At 39.0% G+C, this 16,420-nt stretch overlaps 1 protein-coding gene across 1 annotated transcript in view; it reads right to left on the reverse strand.

Annotated features, from left to right (window-relative positions):
* sorl1 (sortilin-related receptor, L(DLR class) A repeats containing) overlaps nucleotides 1-16,420 on the reverse strand; it is a 143,910-nt gene that overhangs the window by 107,023 nt on the left and 20,467 nt on the right. Inside the window, exons 2-3 of the mRNA XM_084716829.1 lie at nucleotides 8,167-8,283; nucleotides 6,265-6,393 (exon numbers count right to left, since the gene is read on the reverse strand). Of these exons, the coding sequence (XP_084572955.1) occupies nucleotides 6,265-6,393; nucleotides 8,167-8,283 (246 nt within the window). The remainder of the gene's footprint in view (nucleotides 1-6,264; nucleotides 6,394-8,166; nucleotides 8,284-16,420) is intronic.

A 16,420-nucleotide genomic window follows, 5' to 3' on the forward strand; every position in this document is an offset into this window, starting at 1 on the left:
TTTTTACAACACTAATTGTTATAAAAACAATTCTGCAGTTATTAACTCAAGACAGAGTTAGCAAAATTTTCCAGCACTTTTAAATTATGTTCATCAATAATCCCATTAACACTGTCAGTCAAGCGGCAGCCACAGGTTTGTCAGTGAACAGCAGCATTCAGACTCCAAAGTCCAACCTATTCTCCATCACTAGATGCTAAGTTTAGGCCTGCAACTGCTGATTATTTTCATTGTTGATTATTTTCTTGATTAATAGATTTGTTATTTGGTCCATAAAATGTCAGAAAATGGTAAAAAAAAAAAAAAAAAATGTTGATCACTGTCTGAAAGTTCAAGATGACGTCCTCAAATGTCTTGTTTTGACCACAAGTCAAAGATATTCAGATTACTGTCCGAGAGGAGTAAAGAAACTAGAAAATATTCACAATTAAGAAGTTGAAATCAGAGAGTTTGGACTTTCTTTCTTTAAATAAATGACACAAAACTCTTAATCAATTATCAAAATAGTTCATTAATAATCAAACAATCATTGCAGCTCTAGCCAAAGTTTATTATGAAAGATTTACAGCCCTTGCTACAGCCCAGTCCAGTTAGTTTAGGTATGCTCCAATAGCTAGCATAGCATAAATCACTAACTGCTAATTGAAGTTGGTGTGAGCTGTCCTGATGATCAGATATAACTAATTTTATCTTGCCTAACTGTATAGAGATGACAACAGCCCTTAAACACAGTTAACAGTTATTCAAGTTAAAAGAATCTTTTCACATTTTTTCATGTCATTCATTTTTTGCATAAAATTATGGAAAGTAGAACTGATTTGACTGAATTTACATTTCTGTTTATTCCACAGGGACATTACTTAAGAGCATCCCTTGTAATTTCTAAAATAAATTAACAAATTTGCAGGAAAAAAAGTACTTCAAAAGGAAATAGAGAAATGTGTGAGTCTTCCATATTCAGTGCTCCATCAGCACAAGTATTCCCCAGCCCCATTACACAGTTTGATTATGTAATTGTTCTGTGCTAATCCCACTTTCCTCAGCTCCCTTTGATGTGCTGTGTCACTGCAGGCCCAATAACCGCTCAGTTTTGGGTAAGCAGGCCACAGTGTAGCAGAAAACACTGAAGCAAATGTCTGCTTAAGTGTTTCTCAGGTGCTTCAGTGATATCGGAGTGCAGTATAGCAGCGGAAAGCCAAGGTGCCAGATCACTAATGTACGGTGGAGCTTTGCTAATTCAGTCCCACCGGGAACAGAGACAAGTGTTCAGAGGAGTGCAGTACACTGAATAATAACTATGTACCAAGAAGCAAATGAATCCAGGAGCACGGAGTTGTGCTGGAATGTTCAATTCCTTCAAATAAGATCAATTTTTATGTCAGCACTTCTAAACATAAACGTGTATCACCTGATCTTGAGAACTGGGACAAATCATGTCCTAATGAAAAAAATAAATTAAATAAAATAATGCCAACACTATAAATCCAGTTGTTTTGGATTAGAAACGTATTCTTTTCACAAAAATATTTCTGCCAAGTATGTAACATTTTCACAAAAACATGATTTAATCAGGCATAAAAAGGGTTAGCTATACCCTAAGGACCCCTGTGTCACTTCCTGGTTTACAAAAGGCGAGAATGCTGCTCAAGCACTGGTAAACTTTATATTTTTTAACAAATTCATTAAATAATCTTGTGTCTCGTGTCTCAACCATAACATGTCAACTCTGTAGCCCTTCAGAGAGAACCCTGAGGAACTTTAAAAAATAAAGTGTCTGCTCACTACGACTTCGCAGCGAAACATTTTGTCTATCTGATAAAGCTGACGACTACATTTAATCAAAAATTTGTTGAACTTTTAAAATATATTTTCACCAGCGTAACAAAAAGTAAAAATCAAAATACCCTCAAAATACAGTTTCAGTGTGTTCTGTTGTTCTGAAACACATTGTTTGAACCAATTAATGTGTTTCTTTGCACCGACAAGCTAAATTTATTGCTAGGTGAGATTTCTTTGTCTCATTCTTATTAAGTTCTTATTTACTAACTATTCTGGCATGATAATGAGTGCTTATAGACGTACAACTGGACTAAAAGGGGCTTGAACTTGACTTGGACTCTGTCATCACTCCTCACAATAAAGAGCACAAGAACAAGAAGAATATAAAAGTTATATCTGATTACTTTTGCGTGACCGGGAGCATTTCAGGTCAGAGCCGAGAGATCCGATACTCCACTGATACAAAGAACCTGCATGTGAGCCTGGCACTGGCCTCAAAACACGTACAGGTATCTGTGTGCATCTGGTTTCTTTCTCATTCAAAGCTTGATAAACACGTTCAGAATAAAGAGACACTAAACGCAAATGAAAACATGAGAAGCAGCACAAAATACAACCCAGGGGAAAGAAATAAGCTTTTGATCAAATTAAGTTTGATTTAGCAGTGATTAAAAGACAATACAACTTATATTCTTGTAAAATACTAGATTGTGAGTCTTTGGCTCATACTTAGTTCTTTGTCTGCCAGCATGCATAATGAAGTTTTCTTCAAGTGATGATGGAACTCCTGGTGCTTTCTGATATTATGCAGAAACCCAGAGGAGATCCTGCTCTTTCTTTCTGCCTAACCTATATTTGTCCAGTTCCATCGCCTCATCTCTGTGTACTTCCTCTCATCCACTCCCCCTCCTTCTCTGCTGTACTCCACCTCGTACTGAACCCACCTGAGCCAGACAAATGACCCCTTGACGCTCTGTCAGCTCCGTGAAACCATGTGCATCCTCCGCAGGCAGAGACTGAGCTTTTATGTTCACTGTTGTGTTCCCTGCTGCTCTGGCACCCAGCAGCTAATTGGTAAAATGTGAAATCCTGTATATGACGATGATACAGCAGAGTAATCAAGCCCATATTATTAACGGCCTGTGAAGTACACTGGAAGGAAAGGGTCACCTTTTTCCTTATTATTAGCTTAGTCATTTGAAAAATTATCCTGTCTCGCCACTCTTTGGCTTTGTTCAGACTACAGGTAAATCAGATTTGTTCCTTAAATCAGATCTTTAAGACAGACTCTTGACACAAAGGCTTCAACTAAAGATTACTTTCATAATCGATTAATGGGCCAAGTATTTTCTCTGGTTGTTTGTTTTTAAATGTTAGAAGATGACAATCAGATCCCTGAATCCCAGATCCCAGAATCCCTAAAATCAGACATTTTGTTCTTTAAAAATTACTCAAACCAATTAATTGATTATAAAAAACGGTGGTGATTAATTTAAGAATGGATTAAAAATGGATTAATTGTTGCAGCTGTTGTCCACACTGCAATTTGCAACTGATCACTTACAAATTTGCATTTGGGAATGATCAGATCTGATCAGATTTGTGGGCGCAGACATCAACAGCCTGAATCTGAGTGGGTTGCTGTTGTGAAGACACAGGCTTCAGTAAACTTTCCAACACAGAGGCGTGTTTCGGGAGGTTCCTTGCACCTCTGCCTCTACAGCAGCCTCCTCCCAAAGTGTGAGCAGACAACTTAATTCACATTCTGTCCACAGACTACTGTCCTCTGTGTTGTCCTCCATACCACTCTGCTAGTAGCAGCATGGATTCGGCTCTGATGCACTTCAGTCACACGCCATTGTTGAGAGCAAAGTTCACAATAGACTTTTTTTTATTGCCGATTTCACAGTTACAATTCCAGAATTCCAGCCATATAGAAGAACTACTGAACATATATTGGAATAGGCATATAAGGAGAAGTGTAGTGCTGTTTGTTTAAATACTGAGGCGCACCATATGATGCGCACATTCATGCAGACACACACTTAAATTGTGGCACGCTTGAGGTCCCTTCAGATAGACCTCTTATCTGATAGAGTAAGGTCCATTTTGTTTAGCCAGAAACAGCCCTTATATCACTCTTGTCAATGGCACCAGATTGCATTTAAATAAACAGAATTTTATCATCATGAAACACATTAAAAAAACAAAATAAAGCTCATCAAAACTGTCTTGGTTCATCTATCCACTGTTTCAGCAACCGCAAACTCTGGTTAGGTCAAAATAAACCCTTAATTCCTGAAGTTAGATGTGATAATATCAGGAGAGGACGCACACATGCATTCAGACGCACGCTTAAATCGTGTCTCGTTTCAGGCCATTTAACCACTGTTCCTGTGGTGGCACTGAGCACACAATCCAATGTTGGACTGATATGATGAATACTTTCATCATGTTGAGAATATATCGCGGAAATCAGTCCACATGAGCGCTCTCTCCCTCTGTCTTCCTCTGTGCTGCGAATGCAAGTCTGCATGACACTTTTCTCATCAACTGGAAAAATATCTCCCACCTCAAGGACTGCACTCTGTCTGTTTGAGGCCACATAGTGATGATTCACTCTTCAAGCGCTTAGAAAATGCAAATTAACTATATTTCCTTACTTAGAAATAAAAGAAAATGGCAGAACATCGCTCCTATGTGCCTCACAGCATAAGTAATTCTTTTTTGTCCTTTTCCTTGTCTGAACACAGGGAACATGATCGTATATAACAAAACAAAAGGTCAAATACTAAGTTACCATACCAGAATGCAGCATTCCTTTCAGTACTATAGATAGCACCACTCGGCCGGACAAGCCAGTTCTGCAAGTCAATGCATGTGTTAAACTTCAATACTGAATATAAATAAAATAATCACTTGCATCACTTAGGTATCTTCTAAATAAGCTACTTTTATTTTAGATATTTTGTATGGTCTATTTTGCGAATTTCCCACTGGACATTTTGGCCATTTACATTTTTATCTACCATACAAACTACACATGAAACCAGCAAAAAAACAGCATTTGCCAGCTAATTTAAACCCTGGTTGTGAGTCATGCTGTGAGTGACAAAAAAGCCTCTCTGAAATCTGACTGATCGGCCTGAGACGCAGCTGTAGAAAAACAACTGGAGTCACAGTTCGTATCACCTCCAAATGTGGCTTGGATCTGATTAGCAAAACTTGTATTTCATGTGTTTTTTTGCTGTTCGGGCATCCTAAAATCAATCTGGATACAGTCTCTATATGCTGAAAAACAGGTTTGGATTGGCGGTGTGAACAAGGCCTTTATGACAGCTTGCATTTGGCCCTGCCTTCGAGTATGCCCATTCACAGCTTTAATACTACTGCCTTCAGACATACAAATTAGTTTGCTTCAAGCACACCCCAGCCTTTACAACACTAGTTCGAAACAAGAATGTTTCCATTCCTTTTTGATCAATCTTGTTTGCCACTAGAGCTTTACTGCAGTTAAATCAAACTGTGCCAACTTCAATTGCTTGTTTGAGAAAGGTGCAGGACCTGAAGTTCAGAGTGTATGCTTAAAGAAAAACCAAAGCAGTGTAGTCTAAACAACTCCCTGGACCTCTGAATTTGGTAGCTAGCAGAAAAGGAACAAAAAGGATCATACTTCTCAGTACCAAGCAGCAAAGAAGCTTCCATCAGAATGAAATACAAGTGTTCGATTGTCCTCCGATCTATTAATTGCACCAGTTATTCAATTTATATATATACTGAGAGGATGTGTAAGCTCAACCGGACTCAACAGGGTTTTGGAACTTATCTAGACTCCATCCATACTAGCAATTAAGACTGCAGCAGGTAACAGAAGCAGAATAATCATCTTACTTGAGCATCTCTAGAACTTTACTGGAGTTCAGTTCACAGTGTGAACTTTAGCTGAAAGACTCAGGGCCAAAAGTTAAAAGTGTATGTCAGAACAAACCAAAGCCAGGAAGTCCTAACAACTCCACAGACGTTTGGTAGATCTCCAAGGCAGACTTCCGCTGTTTGCAGAAGAAGAGCTATAACAAACGAATCACAATCCTTAAACATAAACTCTTCCATCATTGTAAAATGGAAAAACTGTGAAACTTCTGAGACACTTCCTTCCTTGAGCTGTTTGGCTCCATAACCAAGCAACAAGGTGTCTTGGATGGAGACATTACCAAGAAGCCGTTGGGAACTTGCAGATCTGTGAGCGTTCATACAGTTCTTCTGTCTGGGATTTCCCCCCTCAACTCCACTTACTGTTAAATGAGTTTATGATGCGCGCAGTTGTACATGATAATTCCAGACACCTCGACTTTACATTTCACCTCACTTTTACAGCCTCACCTTCACACCCTCATTGCCCAGGAGCAGATAACTTCATTTGTTTAAGAGTCATGTGATCATACACACGCACATCTTGATGTGTCAGTAGTCCTGACTGTGACTTACCCTCCTGTTGTCCGCAGGGCTGTGGTAGAACTGGGAGATGATCTGCTTGCTGCCGTCCTTGGCGCCTGAAAGCTGGAACCTCTCTGAGACGAGCATGAAAGTGGTCCCGTAGTCGTAGGACACATAGACCTGGAGACAGAGAAGAGAAAAAAGTCAAAATTTACTGATTTCAGCTTCTTAAATATTTTCTGGTTTCTTTACTCCTCTCTGACAATAAACTGAATATCTTTGAGTTGTGGGCAAAACAAGACATTTGAGGACGTCATCTTGGACTGATTGACATTTTTCACCATTTTCTGACATTTTATGGACCAAACAACTAATCAATTAATCAAGAAAATGATCAACAGATTAATTGATGATGAAAATAATTGTTAGTTGCAGCCCTAGATAATAGCATGTAGATTGGGACTGAATGATTTATTGTTCTATATAAAATAAATTCTTTTTTTTTTTTTGGAGATTTTTTTTTTTAAATTGTATTGTGATTTTTTTTTTTTAATCACACGATTAACAGTGTCAAAGGATTTAGTGGCATGTATCGGTGACCTTGCAGATTGCTATCTCAGCGTGTAGTCTGGGTGTAAATCACAACTTTTATCACAACACAATATTATATCAATTCTTTGGACAAGAATACTATATTTGCCAATGTCTCCAATGTAAGTATATGTGTGATTTACTTTTACTAAAGCAAATTTTGGGTTCTTTTTATAACACTGGGTTTCACTGCCTGGAAATTTATGAAACCTCTTTGTAGGGAACTATATATATTGTGAAATATTTTTATCAGATGTTTCAATCCACAGGTATCAAAGCTCCGCTATAAATAAGTAAACTATTTAAGAGCATTTCTGTCTGTTAACTTCCAATTTTTGAGCAAACTCAGAAAGCAGAGGAAATGTCCAGCAACCCAGGTGGGGAAGTCAAACCAGGAAGATAAAGCTGTGCTATGTTCAATGACTGTGCGTGAAGCTTTCGGCTTCTTTTTCTGTGTGTGTGTGTGTGTGTGTGTGTGTGTGTGTGTGTATGTGTGTCAGAGAGAGAGAGGTTGTTAAGGTAGCAGATGGAGGTTTTAATCTGTGGCTCAACATTCACCAGAAACATGAGAAACATGTTAAATAAGTGTGAACACACAGACCTTCTGCCACGCTGCTGATTTACTGAGTGACTAAGGTTCAACTGAAAAGGAAGACTAAAGGGACAGTTCCTCCCAAAATCAAAAATATATATTTTCCCCTTGCCTGTAATGGTGTTTATCCATCTTAATTGTTTTGTTGTGAGTTGCAGAGTTTTGGAGATATTGGCCATAGAGTGGCCATGGAACTAGAAGCCACTCAGTTTGTGGTGCTCACAGCATTAAAAAATACATTTGAAACACTCAACAGCAGCGTCTCTTTCCAGAAATCATGACCGGGTTACTCAAGATAATCCACAGACCTTGGGGTAAGCAGTTTCAACTACTTTCTCTTTACAGGGAAATCTACCAGAATTATAACTGTATTCTTCCTGCAGTAAGATCTACCAGAACTACTTTCTTCCTACTAGAAAAAAAAATAGTTCCTACGTGACACTGCTCACAACAAGGTCTGTGGATTATCTTGAGGAACTGGGTCATGATTTTTTGAAAGAGAAACTGCTGTTGAGTTTTTCAGATGTGTTTTTTGGTGCTTTAACCACCAAGTGCCATTTAGTCCCATTATATTTTAAACATCTCCAAAACTCACACAAAAACAATGGATAAATAGCACGGCAGGCCAGAGGAAAATATGTATTTTTTAGCGTGAACTGTCCCTTTAAGACAGGAGAGATACCATTAACAATATGTGAAGTTATAACAGGCTATAAAAGGTCATGGATGTGCTAGTTCTGGTTTTCCTTGTTGTGTTGAAGTGTACTTACAGAGCTGGTTTTGGGCCCCGTGGCTCCGACGCTGTCCCGGGCCAAGGCCACGATGACATTGCTCTTCTCTCCAGCCCAGTGGACCACCATCTGGTTGTGAGAGTCGTTCAGGTTGGCCTGCAGGACAAGATAGGTTGAACTGAAGATGCACCTCAGGGAGAAGCCAAGCAGACACACAATCTCTCTAATGTAAAATTAAACTTCTGTACAGAGATACAGACTCACTGCAAAGCGACAGAGAAAGACAAAATACAAATGTAGCAAACGGAGAGATTAAAGCAGAGGTGTTGAACTCAATTTTATCCAGGGTCACATCAGCATTATGGTTGCTCTCAAGGAGCCAGTTGTAAAGGTAAGACCAGATATGTGTATCTAATTGTGTCTGCATTTGATTAATGCGGACTTAGTAATAACTTAATAATTAATAACAACTTTTGAAAGCAAAAGTCTGAGGAAAATGATGGCAAGAAGACACAAAGAAAATGAATACACAAAGTCGTAGAAGTAACAAAGTCAACTAAACTATGTTTCAATTTGTGTAGACTACAAGTCTACAAATACAAAATGTATACTTACTTCAAAACGAAACGACTGCATTTTGCTCAGCTGTTACCATTAGTGTTACTAGCTACAACAACAACTTGCCTAGAGCGGCACTGCTGGAAATGACCAGCCAATAAGATACAGACGCTATGGAGTGTATTCAGTGCACAAATAACAAAATCTGGATGCATTCTGGCAAATTTAGTACATGAACTATGGATGCACAATAAACACAGGGGCTGATAAATTATCTGCCAATATTGACCTGTCCAGCTATATTGGGCTATACAGAATAGACTAGACTAGAGTAGAACAGAGCAGAGTAAATCTTTATCAGGGTGGAAATTTGTCTTTGACTGAACAAACACAAGAACCAATACAGCAGTTAGTAATACTATTAAACATTAACCATTAAACACTAAAAGCTGTTCATGTCATGTCTGTGGTTTAAAACTCACCAGTGACTTTGCAGAGATAAGAATACTCTGCTAAGTGATATTGATATACATATTAGTTGATAAATATTGGTCATAGTGCTATCTGATGTGACAGATTATGTCAAAGCATTTAATTTGAATTCGTAGGCTAAATGCACTATAAAGGCTAAAGTATAGTTGTTTTTTAATTAACTTTACTAGAACACAAATGTACATTTAGGGTTTCAAATTGTAAGCACTTTCTTAATTGATCATTGGTAACAATCAATTGATTAATAGATTTATTTCCACAGCAACATAATGCATATTCTCTGACAGCAGCACAGACTATGAAGCATATGAAGGCCTAAATATTAAACACTTGAATATTGGATAACATGTGGAGCACACTCATGAAAATAATTAAGTTATATTTCAGATCTTTATTAGATAGATCGTTTCAATTTTACTTTATCAACCAAAGTCTTATCATTCATTGATTAATCATTACCATCCCTAGTCAGAACAGTTCTTTGATTTTGTTGTCATAGTGATGTCAGTCAGTTTTAGTTCAGTTTAGTTCGGTCAGAGCTGTGGCATATTCAATCATCCATCTTTGCTCACTACATCTGAGCCTTTCTTTCCCTCAGCTGTGCATAAACTACAGGTTATATGAACCTCTTTTGAAAATACAAAAATGTTAAATTATCTGCTATCTTATCAGTATTGTCCATGAGAAACAGGTAATTATCATCACTGTCATCTGCATTGGCTGAAAAAAAATGAATTAAGCTCCCCTAATATGGACACTGTACTTTTGTAATGCAGCATAGAATTGTGTTGAGCATGTGTTGATGGATTAAAGGTTTATTCTAATAAAACTTGAAATCTTAAACCAGGGAAATTTATAGCGCCTCTCCTAGCAACACCAGCCTTCAAATGTGAGTCAGACACTGGCATGGAAAATTATTAAAAGTGCATTGTTATTGTGATACCGCCTCTTGGTGTTCAGATGAATACGCTAATAAAGAAAAACGAGCTGTGCATTGTTCTCCATTCTTATTACCACTGTGCATATGTTTTACACTTAGGAAGAAGAGTGAGTACAACAACTCAGCCTGATCTGCTGACAGTCACAAGAATACATGTAGACATCTCATCAGCTCAGCACATGGCTGCAGTCTAAGGCTACAGCAGACAGCGATGGCTTGTGTCTTCAAAGTAAAACCACAACCATAAAGCTTGAGCATCTGTACTGATTCAGACCCTGGCGCCAAGTCGAGCTCATTTCACTTCTCTCATTTTTAAAAGTGAAGTCGCAGTCACTTTCTTTCTGTAATGTCCCAAATGTCAACTAAAACAATGTAGACAGAAAGCACTCCAGGAGCTGAACCAGCTTTCAAGGCTTCATGACAACACTTCAAGGTATGCAAACAAACAAGGCCTGTCCTGACACAACCCCAAGCTGCAGAGCCTGTCAGGACAGTTCTACAAACAATTCAAGTCACAGTTAATTGAATAAGACTGACTATACAGTCTGAATTGTTCGATGAGGACTAAGGTTAAAGCTGCGCTAATAAATATTTAAATGAAAAATGGGCCAAAATGCTGCGTCATGTGAAAGGTGTCGCTGGTAGTGATGAGCCCACAGAGAGTTATTAACTAACTCTGCAAGCTCCCCTCAGCTCTAAAGACAACTGTATCATCATTCAGCTCATTGTTTTGGTTTTCTGGTCCATAAAATCCACTATCATTAACCTCATTTCCAGACAAAGTGGGCGAAAAGAAAAAAAACTCTAATAAACCCACAGTACACTACCTTCCCAGTACCAAACAGTTAGCAACTAGTAGCTGTCAGCAGAAAAAAAAGCTCTGATAAGTAGAGATGCTCCAATTTTCAGTCTTTCTAAGAAACGAATTGACAGCATTCACAAACATTTTTGCAACTTTTCTTGTAAAAATTTAATTAGATGTTCATAATAAGACACTGACTATTAAATATTCATTAAATACTATTTAAATTTTCTCCAAAGTCCTCTGGGTTACAGCCAGGGCTTATTATAGGTTTACATTAAGATTATGAATCAGCTGAACGTGATCTCGCGAGATTTCACAGGACACATTTTCACGTGATCTCCTGTGGAAGCAGATGTAAACAAACTGGAGATGGACGCTGTGCAACAGTTTGCTGCAGTAAAACTTTGCCGTGAGAAAAACAGATGCAGAAGTTAAACGAGTCTGGATGAGAAAATGTTTGAGGAGACACATCAACACAGGTTGTTTATTCTTCAGCCAGAACAGGAGGTGAGATTTTAACTGTCCCTCTGTGAACAGCAGTCTGCTGGCTAACATTAGCATGAAGAGCTACAAAGTGTACGGCTGTTTTGCGACATTATCAGCTGCTCTGTCTCGTTGTAGACTGTCTGTCTTCTCTTTATCCTGTTCTTGGAATCTGTCTCTGACACCATCTTCAAGCAGAGTATGTAGCTGTCATCAGCGCTGTGTTGATATCATGGTCAGTTTGTGTGCTGCACGCATGACGTGACCATCGTGCAGAACATGTGTGTGACAATGACGGGCACAGAACTGTATATGTGACACTGACCGGCTGGTTCTGGTCTCTGGCCAGTCAATCAGTGCATCTCTACTGATAAGCCTACAGTATGCTACCTTCCTAGCACCAAACAACAGACAAAGTTAGCAACTAGCAGCTGGCAGCAGCAGAAAAAAAGTAAACTGCTATCTTCCAAGCACCACATGGCAGTCAAAGTTAGTAATTACAGAAAACAGCTATGATAAATCCAAATACACTACCTTACCAGCACCAAACAGCAGACAGTTAGCAACTAGCAGCTGAAAAGAAGCGCTGATAAACCCACAGTCCGCCACCCTCCCAACACCAAACAGCAGACAAAGTTAGCAACTAGGAAAAAAAGTTCTGATAAACTCACAGTTGGCTACCTTCCCAGTACAAAATGGCAGACAAAGTTAGTGACAAGCAGCCGGCAGCAGATAAAAAAGCTGTGATAAACCCACAGTGCGTTACCTTCCCAGCACCAAATGGCAGACAAATGTTAGCAAATAGTAGCTACAGAAATGCAGCTCCATACTAATGGTGCTCCATGTCTGCTGGATGTGTTAAATAAGCAACAGTTTTCTGATCATATGATAGTGATACTTTGTTAATGCTGTCGTTTCAGCCTGTTCTGTTGTTGAACAAACAGCTATTTATTAACATATATTTAAAAAAAATTTATTCAGGAATAAAAAAAAAAAACATCTCCCACCCCTTGTGGATACTGCAGTTTTAAACAAAAGTTGCTTAAATAGGACAAAACAGCACATTTGTAGGGACTATTTTCATCTGTGGATGAATATACATTAGGTTTGCTGATGAGAATGTGCAGCAGGACTGTACATGTGGTTTACTGATGTGTTTTTAATAGTTTTTGACAACCACAGAGCTCTAGGACACAGGGGAATGAGCTACAACATTTGAAGGAAGGATCAATTCATTTGTGGTTTCGGTCTTTTAATGAGATCAGCTGACAATAAGAAAAATACACACCAGATTTTTCCTTTAACCATATAAACACCTGGCTGATCAAGCTCTAACAGTGTGTGTATGTGTAGGTGCAGCATGTCTATTGCCATGTATAGGATGGGCAATGCAATGACGTGCTGTAACACATACTAATTCCCCACTCAGTCCACCTCCCATTGGGCACATAGATCAATGAAAAGAAATAGTCTATCTCATCCTTTTCATTGTCACTGTCTCACCATCCTTGCTGCTTTCCTTCCCTTATCTTTTATTGATGATTCTGTGAGGGGGCAGGCTTCTGAAAGGGCTCATTTTTTGCATCAAAGGCTTTTTCTGCACTTTCCTAGCGGCTCTCGCTGTGGCGTAAACAACAAATATCTTTGCTACCCCTGTCAGCTGTGATCTGACGCAGCCTTCGACCCACTTTTGATTTGTTACGTCTAGGCCTACTATCACAGCGATGACGGACGACGGTGCCAAAACGTTGGCATCGCGATAGAACGAGGGGCTGGAGTTTAATCAAATATTCAGCCTGAAACGTTCCGACGGTTAAGAACAGCTGCTGGCAGTGCAGTGTGCTTTCATTGCTGGGCCTTTAGTGCCGTTAACATCAGGGTTTGGATTCACCATTCTGCAACATTCAAATATAATCTTACAAGAAGAAACACGTCGAAGAAAAGGCAGAGACACCAATATCACCACCCACAGAGGGCTCAAAAATCTATAAAGCATTGCAGCAACAACATGTATTGTGTTTTAGCTCGGGGGTGGGCGATTCTGGAAAATTACAACACTTTATCACAAAATAGCTCCTGGAAAAAAGCATCAAACATCAGAGAGTGATGATATCCAAGTGTCAGATAAAGTAAGTTTGGATATTTCCTTTTGCATTATGTTGAAGTCATTGCCAGAAAACAGCGCAGCCAACATCCTGCAGGACTAGACTGTATGTCGCCATCAAGACGCCAGTTTAACCTTTTCCTCATATAACTTCCAACAAAGGGACGACTATGAGCCACTGTCATGAAGCCAGCTTCACTGATACACAACCGGCTTTTCCGTCTCTTGCTTCGGTCACCAGCCTCCTCCTCCTCCTCCTCCTCCTCTCCATCTTCCTCAGTCTGCCTCCCTGCGGGCCACCTCAGTAAAAGCCAGGGCTGTCTCTCAGGCCGAGGTGCTGCTGCAGTAAATCTTTGCATTTTAGGCCTCATTGGCCGCGGCGCGAGTGGGCCAAAAGGGTGCCAGCGGCTCCACGGACTGACACAGCTGAATCTACAGAATGATGATGACTGTGAGATAAAAACTATTTGCCAGGTTGCAGCAAATTGCACTACGACAGTTAACACTGAGAGGGTCCATCCATAAATGATCGCTGGCCTGTTCATAGGTAGTAGAGCTGGATGATTACATTTGTTATATTCCAGAATGAATTAATGTGAAACACAGCAGAGAGCAGAGTTTTCCGTGTTTCCTTTGGTCACTGCTGATGGGCAGTTACTTTACAGCAATCAGCCATGAAGTGTGTAGATCAGCTCAGATCACAGTAAAATAGTTACTGGAAGGCTGTGTGTTGTGTTTAGGGCTGCAGCTAACAATTATTTCCATCACTGATTAATCTGATGACTATTTTTTCGATTAATGGCCCGTCAAATGTCAGAAAATGGTGAATAATGTCGATCACGATTAACAAAAGCCCCAGGTGACGTCCACAACCCAAAGATATTCAGTTTACTGTCTGAGCTGAAATCAAAGAATTTTTTACTCTTTTCTTGTAAAATTACTCAAACCAATTAATCGATAACCAAAATAATTGGTGATTATTGCAGCTCTAGTCGTGTTTGCTACCACGGAAAAGAAATAAATGTCCCTGTTTATGTAATAGTACTACAGCATCTTCCTGTTCTCTTCACATGAAAGGGGAAGGCTAGTAAAAGTTTGAACATTTATTGAACAGTCTAAACCTGACTATGTTTTATTCAGAAATATGAATTTGAACAGCCAAACTGCAACAACTTTTTCCTCAATAACATAAATAAAAATTAAAATATTTTTTTTCTTCAACAATAACAAAGCAAAATGAGAATACTTCAGTACAAAATATTTAAGTGCACATATTAAGCTCACATATCCGATCAGCAGCAGTATTCCTGCTGAGGCTTACATTTGAAAATGCTTGTTTGTGTTAGGACAAAAGACGTCGCACACTTTAATCACGCAGCGCTTCAAAAACTCTCCCTCTGTAAATGCCCGGGCTGATTTGGCTGATTTGTCTATCTCTTGTGCCACTATAAAACTAGCTTTCACTGCAGCTTCACTTTGTGATTTTGCTTTTGTGAACACCAGACTCTTTTTAAACTCTTCTGACTTCTATAGCTTCTGCTGTGTCCAGGTTTTTGTACTTGTCCTGATGTTATGTCTCATAACATCGTCTTATGTTATATTCTTTAATTACGGTCATATTAGCTCCACAAACAAGCTACACAGGTTTACCTCTGATGTCTGATGATGGCCATTTATTTTGGGGACTAGCTTAAGTGTCACTGTGAGTGAGTTGGTGCGCAGGTCTTGACTTGCGCAGCAGCTGTGTAACTGTAATGATCTTATATTTTCTTTACCATCACATAAAAATGATATTTAATTTTAAATGTATAGATCACCAGCAACTGAGCTTGCGCCCTTTTGAATATTCTGTCTCAAGTGATGCATCATGGGAGTGTCAATTTAAAAGGGGTGCATGATGCATAGTGTTTCTAGGCAGATGACATTACATTGCAGTAATGGCGAAAATTTAGTGCAAACACAATGATTTTCAAGAAAATAAGTATAATATATATCTTTATGCATTATACATTTTTTGTTAAAAAATTCCCTGACTTATGCTACAATTATATATTAAAAAAAACATTCATCCTTATAGTGTCCTTCATCATCTTATAGGAAATGTCAAAACCTATAAAAATTAATTGCAGTTTTTATAAAATATTACTTGGACATGGTCAATAAAGCTTCATGAGAATCGACCATATTGCATATCGCAGAATAGCCTAAAAATATCCATATTATTGCTCAGTCCTACTTCATAGGTAGCAGCTCAAAATGGAGGCAGCGCCACTAAACTCGGGCTATCAAAACCAGATGAGGAGCATTTGCAAACCATAAAAACTCCCCGTTATCTTCTTACGCAACACATCATCTTTGTTAGAAGTTCCATAAACTGCTTCTCTAAGCCTGCAGAGCACTGACTGTGTGGTTTGGCTCATGACTACAGTCTCACAGCTCTCCTTCAAGCTCAACTGATCGACCGTTTCGTGACCTTCCTCGTACAAGCGCACGAGGCTGCACCAGGGCTTCACAAGCATGTTCACATCATGGATGCCAAGCTGCACATTAGACCGACATCAGCCATTTTCTGATCAAGGGACCTGCACTTTACAACATTTTTGTGGCCCATTTAAAACTTAAAATGCACAACGTGCTGTGTAAGTACATCATTACTCTGCCTCCCACATTTACAACTGCAGCGTTTACCACCAGTTGAAAATTTATCCGTAGTAATGTGTCTTTGGAACAAGAGATCCAACAGTGAACATCCAACAGTGAACAGTGAACACTTTATGATGGGTGGCAAAACAGGACTGTATTCTCAAGCTGACTGCTCATTATAGGGAGTCATTCTCCAATGTGACTGCACATGGCTTTTTAAAGTTACAATCCTTAAGATGTCCTTCCTGGTACATTTGATAACACCTGT

This window comes from Lutjanus erythropterus, chromosome 4, assembly GCF_056507025.1.
Source record: "Lutjanus erythropterus isolate fLutEry1 chromosome 4, fLutEry1.hap2, whole genome shotgun sequence".
Classification (NCBI taxonomy): Eukaryota; Metazoa; Chordata; class Actinopteri; order Lutjaniformes; family Lutjanidae; genus Lutjanus; species Lutjanus erythropterus.